Source organism: Pteropus vampyrus, unplaced genomic scaffold (genome assembly GCF_000151845.1).
Source record: "Pteropus vampyrus isolate Shadow unplaced genomic scaffold, Pvam_2.0 Scaffold252, whole genome shotgun sequence".
Taxonomy (NCBI): Eukaryota; Metazoa; Chordata; class Mammalia; order Chiroptera; family Pteropodidae; genus Pteropus; species Pteropus vampyrus.
Window position 1 is genome coordinate 228,043 of NW_011889033.1, and position 20,400 is coordinate 248,442.

At 55.1% G+C, this 20,400-nt stretch overlaps 1 protein-coding gene across 1 annotated transcript in view; it reads right to left on the reverse strand.

The window, feature by feature from the left end:
* Positions 1–20,400, reverse strand: part of EVC (EvC ciliary complex subunit 1) — a gene marked incomplete at its 5' end in the record, with an annotated part of 54,096 nt that overhangs the window by 11,936 nt on the left and 21,760 nt on the right. Inside the window, 4 exons of the mRNA XM_023520184.1 lie at positions 7,562–7,774; positions 16,631–16,729; positions 17,247–17,395; positions 19,855–20,071. Of these exons, the coding sequence (XP_023375952.1) occupies positions 7,562–7,774; positions 16,631–16,729; positions 17,247–17,395; positions 19,855–20,071 (678 nt within the window). The remainder of the gene's footprint in view (positions 1–7,561; positions 7,775–16,630; positions 16,730–17,246; positions 17,396–19,854; positions 20,072–20,400) is intronic.

Here is a 20,400-nt window from a genome sequence, read left to right on the forward strand (position 1 = left end):
TATCTGCACGACGAAGGGACCTAACCTCTTCTGGACAAATGGGTACAGCACCCTTTGTTGGATAACTCACCTTTTTATGGCACCTGGTGGTACGTTGCTCCCACACGCACAGCTTCCATGTGCTCCTTCCGGGCCCTCCCTCTTACTCTGTGGGTCTGTCTGTTTCCACACTCATGCCCCTCGGCTTCAATTGGCATCATTGATAGCAAGACTTTGTAGCTGCTAGCACAATATCCTCTTGTACAAAACCGTCTTAGCTACTCTTGGCCGTCCTTCTTTTCGTATGAATTTTAGGATCAGTTTATTAAGTTTGGGAGAACGGCTTTTTTTTTTTTTTTTGGATTTTCGTGTAATTTGACTGGATTAAACTGATTCATCTGGAGAGACTCATCAAATTTCTAAATTTGAGTTTCCCATCCGAGATGACAGCATCTCTCTAGTCTTACTTTATCCTTCAACGACACTTGGCGAGATTCTCCATTAAGCTCTCGTGCACGTTGGTCACATTCTCTTCAGGGACCCGACAGCCTTTATCCCGCAGAGGGTCTTTATACAGTTCTCACTGGGTGCCGCTGGTAGGTAGGAAACCTACTGTGTGAGGTATTGATTTGCATCCAGCCGACTTGCCAAGCGATCGGAATCCTACCGGTTTGTAGACTCTTTTGGCTTTTCAGTGAAGACATTCACATCGTCCATGACAGTTCCACGAGGGAGCAGCTGAGCGTTCGTACTGTGTTGTCCTCATCTTCCTTCCATGGCCTGACTTACGGTCCAATGGGTCTACCACGTCCTGCGAGGCGGAGTGTTAGAATCTGCCATCGCGACCTCACGTTGCCCATGTTTCCTTTGAATTCTGTCACACGGAATTTTTAAAAAAGTACACAATGCTCGGCCTAATGTACCATTTGTCTGGCGTTGACATTACACACCAACTTCTTTTGCTTCGTATCTGCCGGGTACGTACCTCTCTCGGCGTCGAATGTCCTAGGTGACCCTATAGCGAATTATTTCTACTCTTACCGTGTGTTTTCTGGTCGCCACGCCTGTCTTTGCATTGTTCCCTCCTCCTTTTTGCCTTTTATTATACGGATCGAATAGTCCTTGTTCCAATTTTTCTTCTCTAACTGGGAAGTCACACACTCAACTTAGTTATTTTCCCCCGGCAATGTCCTCCGGCTCTAGACCTCCAGGGCCACGCCTGCGGTTGGACGAGTCGGGCCATTCACCAGCACCCGGATGGAGAAGGTGCCATGGGCACCCATGAGTTTGGAGAGACTGAGGAAAGCCTGGTCGTGGAATCTGGGCTGTGAGAGGTGAGTCGGGGAGGGACCAGGGTGGCCGGGCCTCGCTCTGCGTTGGGTGCATCAGAAAGCGGGGTCACACCATGACCGGGGCATCTCAATAAGTCTTACCTAGAAAGAAGAAAGACTGAGCGAGGCTAAGGCTGGCCCTGGATGTCACGCGCCTCAGCCGGGATGGGTGCCTGCTGTGATCTAAACGTGGGGTTTGCTGTATGTGCTGACTCTCACGCTGGATCACTCCTAGTGTGTGTTGTCATTTTGGATGAGGGCTCATCTTAGACGTGGCTTTCTCTGCGAGGTCCAGGGCCACACAGAAGTGGCCAAACAAAAGTAGAGCAGGGGGCAAATCCAGGCCTGTCTGTGTCCAGAGCTCAAACCCTTCCTGGCCCCACTATGCTCTTCCTGAGTCTCTCGTGTCACCGGAGAACACGCCCCCACGCAGCTCGACCCTGTCACCGCCTGGCGCTCGGCCGCCGAGGTGAGGGCCCTTCGCTCCTCCTCTCCTGCGGCTGTTCTAAGGGTGCTCCTGCCAGCAGCCTGAAGACGGCGCGTGCCACACGCGGTCCCTGGACAGCTCACCGAGGCTGGGCTGTGCTCCGTACCCAGACCTCATTCTCCTGGGCGTCGACTCCTCACGCCTGTGCAGAAGCCCACAGAATCGCACCGTGTGACCCGGGACTTTTTGCTAACGTCTGTTCCTGACGCCTCTTGTGAGGAGTCCACCATAACCTGCCCAAATGCTTGGAGAACTAGAACATTCTAGAACATTCTGCACAGTCTTAAGTCTCTAAGAAGGTAAATTCGCCTTGTCAGTAAAGCACAGGGGGCCCCTGGCGTGTGCTCCGAGAAGCAGATGGAACCAGCGACAGGTGCTGAGGACGGTCAAGAGGACCAAGGCCACGGGCGCCTGCCTGCATCATGCCAGCCTCTTCGGCCTGACAGAAGGCAGGCTCATGGATGTCTAAATTCAGAAGGAACGAGCTCCTCCGGTGGGTAGGGTGCTGCCCCCGGGAATTGCTACAGGCTCATTCTGTGGTTTGGGACAAGTTTACTCCGTTTTGAACTTTCACTCAGCGAGGAGAGACGGGAAGGAACTGGCGGTGGAAGCTTGGCAGGTGCGCAGGGTGGAGGGCAGGGAGCTGTCGGGGACAGGGCGGTTTACAGGCCGGGTGGCCTCAATGTCAACACCAAGCCGAACGCCGCTGTGCTGCGGGGAGGGAGGCGAGGCGGTTTTTTAAAAAGCACAGTCAGGGAGGGCCTCACCGTGGAGGTGACACGGGGGCAAGGAGGCCGGAGCGTGCCCCGTGAGCCGGAGGGATGTGAGGGGGCCGGCGAGGCTGGAGCCGCAGGAGAGAAGGAGGGTACACCAGAGGGTGACCAGGCCCGGACACGCAGGGCCTCGGAGGGCCTGGCGAGGCTTCTGGCTTTTACGCTGCAGGAAATGAGAAGCCACCAGGGGTTCCAAGCAGAGAAGCGACACGCTGTGACATGGCATCTTTTACCAGAGCTAACGTGCCAGCCATCACAAGATGCGGAGTTCTTTCACCAAGGGAGAAGAATCACTGCCAATTAAATTAAGCTGCATTTCCATTTCGGGGCTGTCAATGTAGATTTAGGATGTGCTCTTGAAAATTAGTGATACGTGGTACATATTAAAAGTATCATTCTGGCTGGGGGTTGAGAACAGACGGCTAGGGGCCAGGGTGCCCTGGGGACACTGGTGGGCCAGCTGCTGCAGTGACAACAGGTATGGTGGCTCTGACCAGGGCGCTAAGAGTGGAGGGGATGAAGAGGTGACAGTCCGAATTAGGCCGAAGGCAGAACCGACTCCATTTCCTGTCGCCTGGACTCCGGACGTGGAAGCGGGAGAAGCCAAGGCCAACCTCAAGTTTTGGGGCCCGACTGGATGGCGAGACGGAGACAGCGCGGGCCGGGCCGGGCCGGGCCGGGCCGGGCAGGGAGGGGATGGCTCTGCTTTGGCCGCGCCGGCAGCTCATGGCTTTTCACCATCTAAGTGAGAGCTCACGCGGACAGCTGGGCTCCGGGACGGATTCCGAGCGGAGGACACCAATGTGGGTGCGCTGGCCCTCAGCCCAGCAATCCCGGGTGAACTGCATCCTGTCGAGAACCACACGGCCGAGCTCGGGTGCGACTCCACGAGCTGGGCCCCCGGCTGGGCCCCCAGTGCGGCCAGCCTGCGGCCTGCGAGCGACCCGGAGCAGAGGACCCAGCCTGGCTGCACCTGGGCTCTCGGCCCATGACGGTAGGGAAGAGCATCGCGGATGCAGCCTGGGGCACTCACACCCGTGGTCACACATCGGGGACACGAGAAGGAGCCACCAGCGAGGAAGCAGAGCAGGAGGGGCAAGCAAGCATTTTGTGGCGGAGCGAGGAGACCACCCTGGCCAGACGTTGCCGTGAGGACAGTAAAGGGACCCTGAGAACTCGGCACGGACGTGAACGGAAACCTGCCTGGAGCGGGGTTCGGGGAGCAGCGGGAGTGAGACATGGAGCCAGGATCCCAAACTGGCCGGTACCTCCGCCGTTACCTACGGGCTGCATCCCCCGCCACGTCCTCGTTAAGGATGCGGACTCTTATGAACGTGCGTTAGCTTCCCAGTGCTGCCGCGGGACAAATGGCCACAAACTTAGCGCCCAGAAACAACACAAACTTATTATCTTATTGATCTTGGGGTCAGAAGTCGGAAATGGGGCTCAAGGGGCTAAAATCAAGACATCAGCAGGTTGGCACTCCTTCCGGAAGCTCTAGAGCAAATTCCCTCTCTCTGCCTCGTCCACCTTCTAGGAGCCGCCTGTGTTCCTGGGCTCATGGCCCCTTCCCCCAGCCTCGAATCCGGCGGTATCTGCTCTGTGATTCTCACATCGGTCACTCCGACACTGCCGCTCCTGAGTCTTTCTTTCACCTATAAGGACCCCCGTCATTACACTAGGCCACCCGGGTAATCCAGGGTCACCGCCCCATCTCGACATTCTCAGCTTAAGCACATCTGCAATGCCCCTTTTGCCACGTGAGGTAACATCATTCACAGGGCCTGAGAATCAGGACGGGGTCATCGTTGGAGTCTCTGTGCCCGACACAGAGGGCTGGGGAGAAGCCCAGACACCTGAATTACATGTTGAGAACCACCATTTTACGTACGACCTGTTCCAACTGCATGACAGCATCCGTGACTTTTCACAGCTTCCCTGAAAACAGGAAATGAAATTACCAAAGCCTTTTGGGTAGAAAAATGTGGGAAATGCATTTCGTAGTCTGAGTGTGTGTTTGATTTTCCGCCAAGAGTTTTGTTGGTGCTTTTCTTCTTGTGACTAAATATTCATCCAAACCACGGAAAATTCGTCTCTCGTTTTTATCATTAACCAGGAAATATGGCAAGTAGAAGAGAATGTGGATCTCTAAATATCTGGTGGTAATTTAAGGCAATTAAATAATCGGTGACTTAAAGATGACACATACATCTTGAAAACAGTCTGGGATCATAGTTATTTAATCAGTTGATGAGGCCATTAACTAATCTGCTTGCTTCCTACATGCCAAACTCCTCTTGAAGCACTCGTGCACAGGACAAGGGACAGTCACACGCGTGCGTGTACTCACAAGGCAAAGAGACAAAAAATAAAAACCAGAAGCTATGCACAGCCTGATAGTTGCCTAAAATAACGTAAGACTCAGAACCAGAGAGTTTTAGATGAATCGTAGGTGTCTGTCTAATAATTTATCAGAAATGAAACTGGGTTTTTTCAGCGTCGCCACGGTCAACTGACTACACGCTGTGCACGAGGCCTTAGCTCGCACGCCCTCACAGCAACCCCGTCGCAGACGCTGACCCCAATTTTTTTCACAGAGAAGCTGGGGTTCTGAGACATTTGACAATCTGTGCAGAATCGGAGCTGTGGGAGGTCAGGTAACTGGCCAAAGTCAACCTGTCCATTCACGGCTCAAACACGGGCATTCAGCTCCCAAGGTCAGAGGCCTGTCCTCACCTGCAAAGCACAGCTGTCTCTGAAAGGCCCTCACTCCCATCTGGGGAGCCCACATCAGAGGGACATTAGACTCACCTGGTGGGTGAGCTTTCTAAGCCACCGAGGGCCAGGCTCCCCCTTCCTCTCCAGAGACTGTAAATTAAATTGTGGGGCCCAGGACTGTTATGAACGAGGGGAATTCGGCTTCATTTGCACCCCTTGGAAGAATGAATCCAGGGCTGAGGTGACCCTGTGATAATTTCTGAAGCTGCACTATTTATTGTTGCTGGAAATGCAGCAAAGTTTTCCTGAGCGTTTGAATAGAAATATGAAAAGCAGGGTGGCTGGCCTCCAGGGACTTAGAGGCAAACGAACGCAGGAGACAGACAAGTTATCGATGACCGGGCAACACGATACAGCCGATGGAGGACGGAAATGAATTAGCAGGAGGTCTGACCAATCGGACAGGCAGGAAACTGAGGTCCCGGGCCCGCCCCGTGGCTGCGAACGGCCGCGTGTTTGCATAATGCTACAGCTGACCCGTGAACGATGAGTGTTTGAATGGCACGGGTGCACAGACATGTGGATCTTTTTTTTCGATAAATAACGTAAACGTATTTCCTTTATGATTTTCTTAATAACATTTTCATTTCTTTAGCTTACTTTATTGTTAAGAGTACAGTATGTCATACCATACATATAACACAGAAAATATGTGTCAACTGACTGTGTTTTGGTAAGCCTTCTGGTTGACAGTAGACTCTCAGTAGCTATATTTTGGGAAAGTTGAAAGTTACAGGTGGATTTTCGACTGTGCGGGGGTCGGCGCCCCTGACCCCTGCATCGTTCAAATCGTTCAAGGGCCAACTGTCCTTGGTACTTTAAACAGCTCCGATTTGTGGGCCCAGAAAACCTCCGTTTGGTGCATCAGCTGAGTACTCTTTTGTAACTGAACACACGACGCGAAGAAACAGAGCTTGTTTCTTATATCGAGGACAGAGACGTGAGCCGTCCAGGGCTGGGGCGGTGACTCAACAATGCCACCAGGGCCACAGGGCTGTCCACCTCTGCCCACCAACCTGAGCACATCAACCTCCACTCTCCTGCCCACTGCTTGTCCAGCGAAGGGGGGCTGGCGCCCCTCCTGGCCTCTCACAAGTTCTAGGCGGGGGCGGGGGTAGAGAATGCCGAAGAAAAGAAGGGGGTTTGCCCTCGCGGCACTCGGCTTTTGTATGAGTAAAGGGGAACCCTTTGTAGGTACCAGACCTGTCTTACACGTCACTTGGCCACTGCTAGTTGCAAGGGATGCTGGGATAGTGAGCACGTTCGTTTTGAGCAAAGGAAAAAGGGAACGTGGGTGACGTTAGTGTCGGTCTCAGTTGGAAATTCCTTCTTTTATACACCGGTTTTTAATATTTAAAAAATAAGAGTAATGTATTTATATGAGTTTCCTATGGCCACTGTAACATGGCCACGAACTCTGTGGCTTAACAAAACGCAAGCTCATGCTCTTACAGTTCTGGAATCTGAAATGGATCTTAAGGAGCTAAAACCAAGGTCTGGGTAGGCCTGGTTCCTTCCGAGGCTCCAGGGGGGAATCTGCGCCTTGCCTCTGCAGCTTCTAGAGGCTTCCTGCAGTCCTTGGCTCATGCACACATCACTCCAACTTCTGCTTACGTCATCAAATCTCCTTCTCTGCCTCCGACCCTCCTCCCCCCATCTTATAAGGACCCTCGTGACTACACTGGGCCCACCCGGCCTATCCCGGAGAGCCTCCGCGTCTCAAGACCCATCTGCAAACACCCTCATGGCCTGCTGGGTAGCATATTCACAGGTTCTGAGGATTAAGGTGTGGACGTCTTTGGGGGCCACTGTTCTGTCTATGGCATGTGTACGTGGTTTTAATAATGAAAAAGACTTTCACTGAAAAACAGGGATCCCGTGTGTGCAGCCGCCCCCCACGTCCGCCCCCCCCGCCCCCAGTGCACTCCCTCGTGACCCACCTTCCACCATTACATCTCTCTAAAGGATGTGCTTTGCTGCTCTTTCTCAATGGAGCGACTGTAGCATTATCTACCAACTTCCTGTCCTGGAAAAGGAGGGCCTTGCAACCTTCTCCAGCCCACACTCAGGGAGGTCGTGAAAGGCCGGCAACCAGAATCTGGGTAAAGCACCTAGCACGGCACTAGGGGATGCTCGACAAACGATACCTCTCATTATTCTCCACAAGTTTCAAAACATGCTGACGCCGGACCTCGTTCTACGAAATGTCGCACCTGCCTTTCCTGCTCCAGAAGGTCCTGGAACAGTTTCCACTGCTGTTTCCGAAAGCGATCCGACTTCCCCAGCTGTCGGGCGGTGTTCTCCTGGGCCTCCTGCCTCAAGTAGTCACAGTCTGCCTGGGAGAGGCCGGTCATGCCCGGGAGTGTCTGCAGGAACAGGACGTCCGCAAACTTCTGGAATGTTTCCATGGTGCTGCGGTACAGCTCCTGAAGCCAAGAGAGCCACACAGCAGAGTTACAAGTCAAACGCACGGGAAGTCCGGAGGGTGTAATGACAAGATATGGACTCTAAAGTACTGATGCTTTCGATGCTCACGAAGGTGAGAGCCACTCTTAAACCTTAAAGCAAAGAGCTGGAAATTATAAAAAGTAACACTGCTTAGTTAGAAAAGAACCAATGAGAACTTCTAGAGTTGAAGAATGTTATCCAATATCATCAACCCAATGCACAGAGTTACTTGCAGCTTAGACACAGCTGAAGAGAGAATTAGTGCGGTGGAAGACAGATCAGGAGAAAATCCAGAACGAAGTAAGGAGAGACTTACGGATGGGAAATATGGAGAAGACAAAGGTATAAAAGATACGATGAAAAAGTTCGACATACGTATTTGGAGTCCCCAAAGGAGAGAAGGGAGAGCCCAGGTAGAAGCAATATTTGAAGCAATAATGGCTGAAAAATTTCCCAAAACTGATGAAAGAAACTTATAGATAAGAAAACTGAGGCTTTATTGCACATGAAAAAGAGACATTAAATAAATTACATGAGTCTACACACAGGGCCCTAGTAGTCAGACTCTAGCACCCATAATCTTAGCCATAATGCTCTCAGGTAAAGTGTTTTAAACAATGAACAAATAAATGAATGAATGAATGAATGAGGGCTTAACCAGCACCTAGGAAACATTGGGTTACTTTTTGCTACATTAATAGTAGGTAAAATAGCTTTTAAGAGAAAAAAAGGCATGACTAGAGATAAAAGGGTTCACTTCATAATGCTAGAAGGCTTAGCTCACCAGAAAGGTGTTAAATTCTAAATCTGTATGATTTTAATGGCATTACCCAAATCAATGCAATTTGCCACATTCACAGAATAACGTAGAAAAATATCACAGGATTATGTGACTAGATGAAGAAAAAAGCATTTTACAAAATTTAATTCCCATGCAAAACACAAGTGGAAACTTCTTCAATCTGAAAAACAAACAAAAAAACCCCCCAAAAAACAACTATCGCAAACGTTACACCTAAGGGTGGAAACTACAAAATCATATTAAGAAAAATTAAATAAGACGTAAATAAATGTAGAGATAAACTATGTTTCTAGTTCGGAAGATTCGATATTGTAAAGATGTCAGAAAATTGATCTGTAAACTACAAATGCTAACCAAATTGGTGGCCATATCGACAACTACCTAGAATATGGATCAAAGCTCCATGTGCTCTTTAATCCAACAATTCCGCTCCTTGGTTCACGCCCAAGAGAAATGTGTGCACAAGCGTATCGAACGGCATCTATGAGAAATTTTACGTCAGCAGAACGTGTACTCGTCTCAAAGAAGGCACAGAAGTCCATGAACAGCAGAATGGTGGAGAGTTTACACCATGACCGATGAGGAAGAATGAACTGCTACACGCACCAACACAGACGAGTCTCGCAAACGTAAAGTTGAGCGAAAGCCACCTGACCCCAAAGAGCACATGCTGTACGATCCCACGTACGGAAAAGCAAGTATCCGGTTTCCATGTAACCGAGGAGACGGCTCCTGTGACTGTGGACAATGCGGGGACTGGCAGGAGGGATTCTGGGGTCTTGGCCATGATCCCTTTCTGGATCTGAGTGGTGGATACAGAGACAGTATTTTTAATAATCACTTGTTAATCCGAAAGCTGATGTGTTATCCACTCATTTGTGTGTTACGTTTCACAGTAAAAAATGGTTTAAAAATATGGGACTGATTTATATTTCCTTCCAGCCTCTGCAAATCCCAATTTTCTGCCAGGAGATAGATTTTTCGATTGTCTTACTTGAAATGTATCATTCTATAGCAGTGGCTGGGGACACCGAGACACACCTTTTTGGGCTGTTGTTCATGATTGTCAAACTACAAAAATATGCCATTTGCATATTCAAGAAAGGTGAACTTTGTAAAAACTACATGGTCCATGAACCTCGGCTCTTTCTAATTAAAAACGTGTTGGATCTTGTCGGCCCCCCCGAAAAAGCCACATGCACAGCTTTGACACATGCTCTGACAGGCCCTAAACACAGCGCTTCCCACCTACTGCTGACGTTTTGTTTGAGAGATACCGATTTATTCTGTGCCCCAAACAGAACTGGAATTACTTTGTGTTATTGATTTCTCAGCATGCATGATGGGTCGGGACCGCAGGGGGCTTCCTGGTGGGGAGAGAGGCTGGCCCCAGACCTCAGTCCTATGCTTTCCCTCAGATAGAGGCACATGGAACCCAAGGAGAGGCAAGGTTTCACTCTGGCTTTGTACCTTCGTGCAGGCTTCCGCCTCGGCAGCCTGGCTCATGGTCAAGGGCCCTCCCCAGGCTTCTCGCAGGGCAGTGACTCGGGCAGGCCAAGTGCACACCTCCTGGGGCCTCTTAAAGGGCATCTCGGTTTCCTTATCTGTCAAAGGGGTCGGACAGGAACATAGCTCTCTAAAGACGACGCCTGCTTTGAGGCCGATTGTAAGGATTAGACACAGCACAGCGCACGCAGCAAGCGCCGTCACACCCTCTGCCCCAGCGCTTCGCGGTGCCTTCCCCCGGGGAGCGGGGGGTGCCTTTCTGTCCTTTAACTTCGTCCAGTCATGTGACTTGCATTGGTCAGCGGAACAAGGCGGGCGTGAATGTGCTAGCATGAAAGCTAGACCTCCACCACCGCGAACATTCCAGGTTAGCCCACGGGTCTTAGGAGGAAATGACAGACAGGTGGAGCACGGCCGTGTGAATCAAGCCCAGCCTAGATCAGCCGACCTCTGGCCAAAGCACAGACCACGAGAACAAATGGCCGCTGTTTTCAGCCACTGGGTTTTGAGGTGTCTTGCTGCACAGCACTGTGTGGTCACAGGTACGTGATACAACACTAGACTGGGAGTCTTTAGAGTGACAGCTGTCTTATCCCACAGCATTCACAGCTTCATCCTGCAAATGTCTCTTGAGCACCTACTACGGGCTCTGTGCCAGGGACACGGCAGTGAAGAAGGCAGCCATGGGCCATGACCTTAGATGGTGTACCCCACGTGTATGGGGGGCAGCGTGGAAGCCCTAGGGATAGCCCAGGGAATCCAGCTGGTCTGGAGAGGAGTCCAGAGGGCTCCCTGAAGAAGTGACTTTTAACTGAGAGCAGTCCGAGCAGAATGGAGCCGATGGAGAGAACAGTGTTTCAGGCCGCAGAAAAGCACACGCAGAGGCACTGGAGTGGAGGGCCGGGCACCTCCGGGGGACGGAGGACGTCTGAGGTTGGCGGGAAGGAAGCGGGCAAGCAGCATGACTTCAGACAGGCGGCAAGTGGACCAGGTCGTGTGGGCCCTGTGGGCTAGGTCAGGAAGGTCATGTGGGCCTGAGCGGGTGAGCCTTTTGGGCCAAGTCAGATGGGTCTCATGGGTCAGGTCACGTAGGAGCTTCTTGGCTCAGGCTGGGTGGTCATTCACGGGCCAGGTTAAGGATGTTAGACTTCAGCCTGAGAGCTACGGGTGGCATTCTGGACAGTGAAGTGGGTTCCTGCATATGATCGACCTACTTACTGGACCAGAGAGGTTAGGTGCTATGGAGCGGGCCACACACCAGACACAGAGCCAGAAGGGGCCCGCGGCCGGTCAGTCTGATTCCTGCACGACCCCTCCGTCCTTTGTGCTTCTGCACCTCTTTTCGGGGAGGTGAGCTGGCTGGGAAAATTATTCAAAGGAAGGAGGGGTATCCTCAGGTAGCATGTGGTACCAAGAAGGTACTGGCCAGTTTTACTTCTGCAAATAGAGAAAACAAACTAATGACTCCGGAAGCCTTATTAGGTTGAATCAACAAAGATACGTTCCCTTGGCTTGCCCTAGAGATAGATATGAATGATAGATAAGCCGGGACATGCCGGTCCATTTTTCTCAGACTCTGCATCTTTACTGATGATTTATCAGCCTATAACCTTGATGAACGACCATGGAAACTGACTCATCCTCTCTCGCACCATGAAAATGCATTTCCCAGAGACATGGAGCCTACACTTCTATCATTTCCTCCTCGAGACCTACTTTAAACAGATCGCTGCCCAGAAAAATCATTGTTTCAATATTCCTCTAAAAGCCGACTTCTTTTACTCTTCGGAAACTTACGGTTTCTCATCTGTGGTTGGCCACATAACACCCTAATCCCTGGAGCCTTTGAATGTGCCGCCTAACATGGCCCAAGAGATTTTGCAGAGGTGCGTTAAGGACCCCGAGATAGGAAGATGACTCTGAATGATCTAGGTGGGTCTGATGCGATCACAAGGGTCCTTGTAAGTGAAACAGAGAGGCGAGAAGTCAGAGCGAGAGCAGACGTGGCCACGGAAGCAGAGGCTGCCATGAGGACGGAGGACGGGGCCGCAAACCAAGGAGTGCGGGCGGCCTCTAGCAACCAGAAAAGCCAAGGGAAGAGATTCTCCCCTACGGACTGCAGAAGGGGTGCAGGAGGGGTGCGGACCCCTTCATTTTAGCCCGAGGAAATCAATTTTGGACTTCCGACGTCCAGAACTGTAAGGCAATGATCCTGTGTTGTTTCAAACCACTGAGTTTGTGTTCATTTGCTGCAGCAACCTCAGGAAACTCACACACCATCTTCAGAATGCCAGCATTTCAGTCAATGGATACGTTCGCTCATTCACCGATTCACTCATTCACTTATTCATCAGTGTTGACCGGTTGGTTGCCTGTAATGTGTCACCCCGGGGCCAGGTCCTGGGGAACATGGCTGCAGCCCTCACAGCAAGGAGCGTGACACATTCCTTCTCTCCTCTCTCGTTCATCAAATCACTTCTCTCAACTAGCGTGTTATAAGCCCTAGGCCTGAATTCCAGGCTCCCCGGCTGAGTGATCTTGAACAAAATACCTTAACCTTTCCATACTGTGTAGTAAAGTGGCCTTGCTGAGAGGCCTGGCCTTTGCCTTGGGTCCCGGGAGGTGACCTCTAAGTTCTGGAATGTTCCCCCTGATACGAGGGTCTTTGTTGACCTGGGGACATTGGGCCACATTACACAGCCCATGATAATGATGTGATTTACAGCGGGGGTTCTTTAGGCCACATGGTATCAGCTCAACCTCCAGAGGGGCTGGCGTTAAGGTCAGCCACGCTGGTGGCCAACCATGCCTGTGCCACTGTGTCCCAACAAAAACTGTGGACGCCGAGGCTCAAGCGAGCTTCCCCGGTTGGCAGTACACGGTGTATGATGTCATGCACCACCGCCATGAAGTGACGACCCCTGGGAGGGGACGCTGGAAACTTCACGTTGGGCACTCTACACTGCCCCACGTGCCCCGTCTCTTGGCTGACTTTCATCTGTATCCTTCTGCTGTGAAAAACCATAATCGCGAGTTACGGTTACAATGACTTTCCATGTGAGTTCGTCCAGAGATTTAAAGACACTTAGGGGCATCTCGGGGAATCTCGAACCGGCAGTTGGCATCAGACACGGCGGCTGTCTTCGAGACGGCTCTTGAATGCTTCATACGTGCCTACTGTCACGTCTCCCTTCTCCAAGGACGGGGTTTCATTTTCTCTCTTATTTCCCTCAGTCTGACTCCCCGTGAGTGCCCGGAACTGAGGAGCCTCAAAGCTGGCAGGGCTGTTATCTCACCAAGCTCCCACGAGACCCTTTCAAGAGAAACAGCCCACGCAGGAAGTCAGAGACGAAATCTCGGGAAACGAGCTGATCTACGCGACACCTGGGGTGGGACGATGGCGAACCCAGCTCTGTGCCTGTCACTGTCAGGATGACTCCGGGCTCGGTTCAGACATCTCCTAACGAGGTGCCACGATGTCCGATTTAGTGGCATTAGACAAACTTTACTGTTTGTTTAAAGGCCAAGAGACAGTGGGCTTTTAGAAAAATGCACTTTCCTCTGCAGCCCAAGATGCATTAGGTGGTCATCGAATTTATCCCGCAGCCACCGTGCCCACAATATCACAATCGGTGTCTCATCCAAAGAAGGCGCCTCTGTGTGACTAGGGTGTGGGAAGAGCCAGCGGGCGCACGGCAGGTTGCTTCGTGAGTATGTCCTGTGCACGCACACGCTCCTAGGCAGCGATGACAATAACGGTAATCGTAACAGTTTTGAATGCTCCCTCTGTGCCTGACGCACTTACATGCTCTGCACGTAGGAGCTTATTTAAACCTCTGGTTAGTCCTATGCGGAAAGCTTATTATCCCTGTTTTACTGGAGGAGTCTGTTGACTATCAAAACGGACCCTGATCCCAGCCTCCCTGCTGCCAGCTTGTCCCCTACGGCCCACGGCCCACACAGAAACCAGAGGGATCTTTGGAAAGCATAAGGCAGGTCACGTCCCTACTCAAAACATGCCGGTGACTTCGGTCTCACTCAGAAGCCAACGCTAATGTCGTCGGAGGGACTGGAAGACTCTACGAGATGCCCGACCCCAGCCTGCGCCTGGCTCCTGGCGGCTGCCGCTGGGACACAGGGCGTCAAGAAAACAAGCACTTTGTTTGGTTGACAGCGGAGGCCCCAGTGCTGAGGCTGAGGGCTGCACAGAACAGTGCTCGATGGCATTCGATGAGTGACGGAATGAATGCACTAACTGCGCTGAGCAAACGGCTGGTCAGCGAGGAAGCAGGAGGCACGGCTGGGCCCCCAGGTCCGGAACCCGCGCGCCAGCCCTGGGCACCCCATGCTGCCTGTGGGGGGTGGGGCGGTGGGAGGTGTTTACGCCTCGTGGGTGATGGGCGCTTTCCTTCCTTCGCAGAGGAAGAAAGTGGGGTTTCGTCAGGCGAGATCTTAGATTCCCATCCCAGCTCAAGGGACGGAGCGTCAGCCCGCCAGGAAGTGTCCCCAGCTGGCGGTGAGCTCAGGTGGGCCCAGGGGGCACGGGGCGGCGAAAGCATCTGCCCTGTCGCACTTAGCACGTCGGACTCGCGCCCTCCCTGCTCCAAGACAGCGGCTCTCCAACTCCGCTGAGATCAGGACGGTGTGAAGACTGGGGAAACTGAGGCACGAGGCAGGTCGCCTGCTCCCAGTCCCACGACCGGTGAGCGGCCTGGCTGGGACCGGGACGCCGGCCCGCACCACGTGGCACGGTTTGCGGGGACAACTCCGGCACTGAAGCCGGAAAGACGTGTTTGATCCCACCTCTACCGCCGCGGAGCTCGAGCAGGTAGCTGGACCCGCACAGAGAGGTTACGCCAGGAACCCCGGGTCACACAGCACGCCAGCCCCCAGGGAAGACGAACTCAGCCCCCTCGTTCCTGGCCGTGGATCTCAGTCCCAACTCCCCAGGGACAAGCTTGTTCATTTCCTGCCTGGGGACATAGGTGGGGCGTGGCTAGGGCTTTGACAAGATGAAGCCCATCCCTACCTCACTCAGGAAAACCCCTCCGGGCTTGTCCTGGGGATGAAACGATCAACATCCGGAAGCACTTGGGACCGCGCTGGCCCTGAGCTAAGGCTGGCTCTGCGCGAGCTCCCTGTGGCTCCGAAACACAGCACCATGGACCTGCTAACGGCCCCAGGGGAGGGCCCTTCCTGCCTCCTCCGGCTTCTGGCTTCCGGTGGCTCCACGTATCCTTTTGTTTATGGTCTCAGCCTCTATAGTCACATGGCCTCCTTCCCTGTGTCTCTGTGTCTCTGTGGCCTTCACCAGTCATTCGATTCAGGGCCCTGACTAGCGTCCAGCGGAGAGAGGAGGCCGTGCCAAGACAAAGTGAGAAAGTGGCCGTCTGCAAGCCAGGACCAGAGCTCTCACCAGAACCCAAGCCTGACGACCTCGACCTTGGACTTCCAGCCTCCAGAACTGGGAGAAAACGAACATCTGGGTGCGTCGTCATGGCGGCCCGAGCTGCCACGTACAGACTCCGTCCACCCAGCACGGCTGCCACCGCGATGAGGACCTGCACTTCCTGCTCTGGCACGTGTGTCTCTCTGCCTGGGATGTGCCCTGACCCCTTGTCTACCTGGGGCCCATCTCCTCCTTCAGAGCTTGACAGCCGTCCTTGACCTCACCTTCACCCCTCGGGCACCCCTGCCCCTCCTCTCTGTCCCCACAGGTAGAGATGTTATAATGGGAGCCGACGCCACTGGGCCTGGCGCAGGGCCTCGCGTGCCTTTGGTGCTCACGCCAGCACCCTGAAGAAGGGCCATCACTGCTCCCATTTCACGGCTAGGGAAACTGAGAGCTGGAGAGGCCCCGGAATGTTCTGAAGGTCACACTGCAAGGAAGGGGAAGAGCCACGATACAGGCCCGGGCCCCGTTCACGGCACCGCGGTGGCTTTTGTCATGTTCCCCCTCATCAGATGTCCTCGTCTGCCTTTCCTACGGTGCTGGGTGCTGACTGAGGCCAGGGCACTGAGGCCATCGGCAAACCCTGGGGAGTCCCCGTCGCTGTGGGACTCGGGTGCTCTCTCCCAAAGCCGGCCCTCGAGGCGAGCACGCAGGCTTCAGCGCCCGCTCCCCACTCCCGAGCTGCAGGAGGCGGCCCGGGGTAGGTGGGGGAGGCCTCAAGCACAGACCTCCCTGTGTCAGGCCCAGCGCTTCCCCCGTCACCGCTCTGCCCGGCAGAACCACAAATGCCGGCCCACTTTTCACCCCAAGCGAATCGCCTCGCCCTTTGCCTCCAGAGACATCTGGAGGCGAGTCCCGAGCATCCTGGAAGTGGAAGGTGCCTCGAATATGACCCCGGCGTCCGTCGTGCGCAGGCGGCCGTGGAGGGCATGGGGCTTGCCCGGGTCGCCCGGCCACAGTGCCAGGGCTGGACCTGAGCCTGGGGCTTTGGACGGTGGGGGCCCAGGACGGTGTGGGGCTCTCACACGTGCTCAGATCCCGAGGGTCTGTCGGTCCCATCTCGAGGCCACGTACCTGGCACAGTGCGGCCACAGCCTTGGTGACTCTGACATCCTCCTCCTCCTCCAAGTCACTCCGCGTCAACCTCTGCCTCTGCAGGACCTCGTGAAGAGCCTGTGAGTAAAACGGGGGCTGAATCTGGTAGAAACATGTATTTTTTTCTCCAGAAAATGTCCCCCACTAGGGGGATGCTTGCCCCTGATCGACACACAAGGATAGTGGGGCGTGGGGGTCAGGTGGCTTCCGTGGCTTGCAAACCGAGGCCAAGACAATGTCCAGGAAAACCAGACTGTGCTTTTGTCCGGCCCACTTTGGAGGTGTTACCAGGTCACCGTCACTGCTCTCTCCTGGACATGAGCCACCCGGACATCATTCTCCAGCTTCAGCTGCCAGGGACCACCACCCAGGCTCTGGGAGACCCACCCGGCAGGGCCCTTATCACTGGCTCACAAAGCAGCTGGGGACACAGGACTCAGGGGACTTGGCTAAGGTTACTAGGCTGACCCATGGCCAGCCGGGACTTCTCCTGTCTGCTGGACGCCAACGCCTCTAGCCTCCGGCGCGGCCGTCATGGCTGCTCCCGGCACGGACATGCCCGCGGACGTGCAGGGCGAGTGGGGGGCGGGCTCACCTGGAGGTGGCCCTCGGGGTCAGCGGCCAGCCGGGCCTCGGCCAGGAAGCTTCTCCGCTCCTCTTCCTGGGCCAGCACGAGCCCTGCCATCCCCTCTGCCTGGCGAGCCAGCGACGCCTTGACCAGATCTTTGCCTTGCTGGACAAACTCTGAAATTTAAATAAGCCACAGGACACGGCAGGTGACTCTCCTGCCAAAACTTTCATTGGTTCGTTTTGCCGGCATGAAGACGGGGAGGAGCTGGGGGACAATCCCGTTCTAGCTCCGTTCATCGTTCAGGCACGTGTGCCTCCAAAAGGCAGTGTTAGGAGCCCGAAGTCTGTGAAGGCCGGGACCCCATGGCTTGGGAGGGACCCACCCCACCCTTCTCCTCGGGCCCAGGGCTTAGGATGCAAGAGCCTTTACTCAGCTGTTATGCGGGCAACTGGCCGACCTGGGCAGGGATGAACGGGAGGCGTTTGCCTGGGGAAGAGTGTGAGGGAGGGGTACGTGGCACAGGAAGGACAGGCGACGTGAGGGGACAGAGAGCCTGAGTCTGCAGGAAGACAGTGACGTTTCAGACTGGAGTTGACATTCAAAACCACGAGGATGAGCTGTCAGATCAGCCGCCCAGGAGAAGGGCAAAGCCAAGGGCGAGGATCCCCCTGGGCCTGGGGCAAGTGAACTGGGGGAGAGGGGACTGGGGATTAACGCGAGCCTTCGCCCACCCGGTCCCGCGGCCCCAGCAGCGTGCCAAGTGCAGCCAGCGAGCAGGACCCAGCCCTGCATTCAGCCTGCTTCCGGTCCAGAGCGGATGAGAAAAGCAGGAAGGGGAGCGGACAGTGTGGGACCCAGAGCCAGAGCCTGGGGGCGGAGACCAGGAAGCTCATCAGACTCTTCGCTTGGGTTTTGGGGAAGATGCTGAGCAGAGAGGATGGAGAAGCGAGGGCCAGGTCGCCAGGGGTCTGGTCTCTCCCTCTCACACACGTCGTGCTCACCTGTGTGTGCTGTTTCAAGCACTTTCCTGGGTTTGATCTGATTATCTGTTAAGCCTCTGGCACCAAGGAAAAGAGTGTGGCCAGGTGTCCAGGGGAGACCAGCCCTCCCTCTGCCCAGGGTCCTCCCCACCGCCTGACGGTCTCCTTGCCCCCCGCCTCCCCACCTTTGCCAAGTTCAACGGTGCCCGGCCTATGGGGCCGCTTCAGCATCTCATCCGAGCCACTCTCTGCTGCCAGGGTCTCTCCCTACTGAGTGTGGCCACTGAGTGCGATGACCCCCACGGCCAGACGTGTTCAGGTTCTACACAGTCCAGGGTTCCAGCCAATAGCAGACTCCCGCGGGGTCACAGAGGCTGTGATGCTGAGTGGAAAACCTCTGTGGAATGGCCCGGTCGAGGTCCTGAGGTCCCACAACTATGTGCCTGCCCCGTGACCCCAACTCTGAAGGGCAGCAGGAAGGCAGCAGAGGGGACGTGCGTGTCGTGGAGGACCAGGTCCCTAGCCATGGTGGGACCTGGTGCTATGGTTTGAACTTCGCCCTCCCGAATTCATATGCCGAGGCCCTAACCCCCACGTGACGGCATCTGGAGATGGGGCCTCTGAGGAGGTAATGAAGGTTAAAAGGCCACACGGGTGGGCCCCGATCCACAGCGCTGGTGCCTCGTAAGAGGAAGGGACGAGAGAAAGCCCGCTCTATGCCACGTGGGGACGTGGGGGAGGGCAGCCGTGTGCGGGCTGTGAACGGGCCTCACCAGGAACCGAATCGGCTCGCACGCTGGTCCCAGACTTCTGGTCCCAGACTTCTGGCCTCCACGACTGTGAGCAATACAGGCCTGCTCCTCAGGCCACCCAGTCTGTGGCATCCCGCTATGGTGGCCTGAGCTCACTGAGACACCTGGAGACTCCTGGTCCTACGGGGCCCAGGCCCGTCTGGGGGACCCGTTAGGAATACAGGTGCCACGCTCTGCAGCCGTCCCAGTGAGACCCAGGAGGCCCCAGGCTCTGCTTCCGTCCAGGCCCCAGGGCCACAAGCAGCCCTATGCTGACATCTTCCTGCCCAGGGCCTGAGGATGCTGGTGCAGAGGGGGTACCCCCCCAACAGGTGAAAGACCAGGTCTCTGCTTGTGGTCTCACTAAGTGATGCTGGCTGCCCTTGCTGCCCTGAGCCCTGCCCTGCCACCTCCCAGGGTCGGCCCAGGTGCAGGAAGTGTGTGACAACTGCCACACTGGGCCCGTCTGCTGCCCTGCATGCTCCGCCACCTCCACCCTCACCCACTGGCTGCTAAGCGCGTCCCTGAGGCTCGTGCTGTGCCAGAGGCTGTGGCTGACAGGTACACGTGACTTCTGGGCATTCCTACCCTCCTCTGCCCTCTGCATGTTCCAGGTGGCTCTGCTGCAGGACACTGAGGTCCCCGTCAGCCTGAATCACCCATGAATGCACGGAGCGGGCAAGCCCGACCGCAGGAGGCAGCCCTCACTAACGCCACTTTATGGAGAAGCGAGCGAGGTTCAGAGAGTTTAAGTGACTGGTGCCCGGAGACACTTGCAAGTGCCACCCCACGGCCCACTGCATGGGGGACCCCAGAAAGACCACGCCCCAGACCAGGGCGCCGGAGCCCTCGCTCGCTCACCCCTGCCGAAGCGCTCGGCCTCCCCCCAGAAGGCCTTGTGCTGCTGTGTCAGCAGCTCCTCCTTCTGCGGCCCCGACAGCTTCCTCTCCACGGTCAGCAGCTCCAGGCTCTGGGCGGTGGCCGCCAGGCGGCACCTGGTCTCCTCCTGGATTTGCAGCTTCAGAGATTCGATCATCTTCGCCATGTGCGCCCGGCCCAGGGTCCTCTCCAGGGTGTCCTAAGGAGAGAAGCACACTGGACGTTACGCTGGGATGTCCTGGGTCAGCGCCCGGCCACGAGGGTCTGCTGGCGCTCACCGGTTCCGTCCTGGCGCCCCCACCTCCCTGCGGGCAGAGCAGACGAAGCGGCTCCCCTTCGAGCCTCCGGTGTCTGATCCTCAGACAGGGACCCTGTCGTCACTCACGGGGACATGGATGACACGTGCCAAGAGCTTCGTACATACGGAGTGCCCCACAGAGGCCTGCTCCTCCGGGAAGGAATTCGGCACACACCTTCAGTCAAAGGGAAGATCCACCTGCCCTGGGAGCCAGTCCTGCCCCAGCCCAG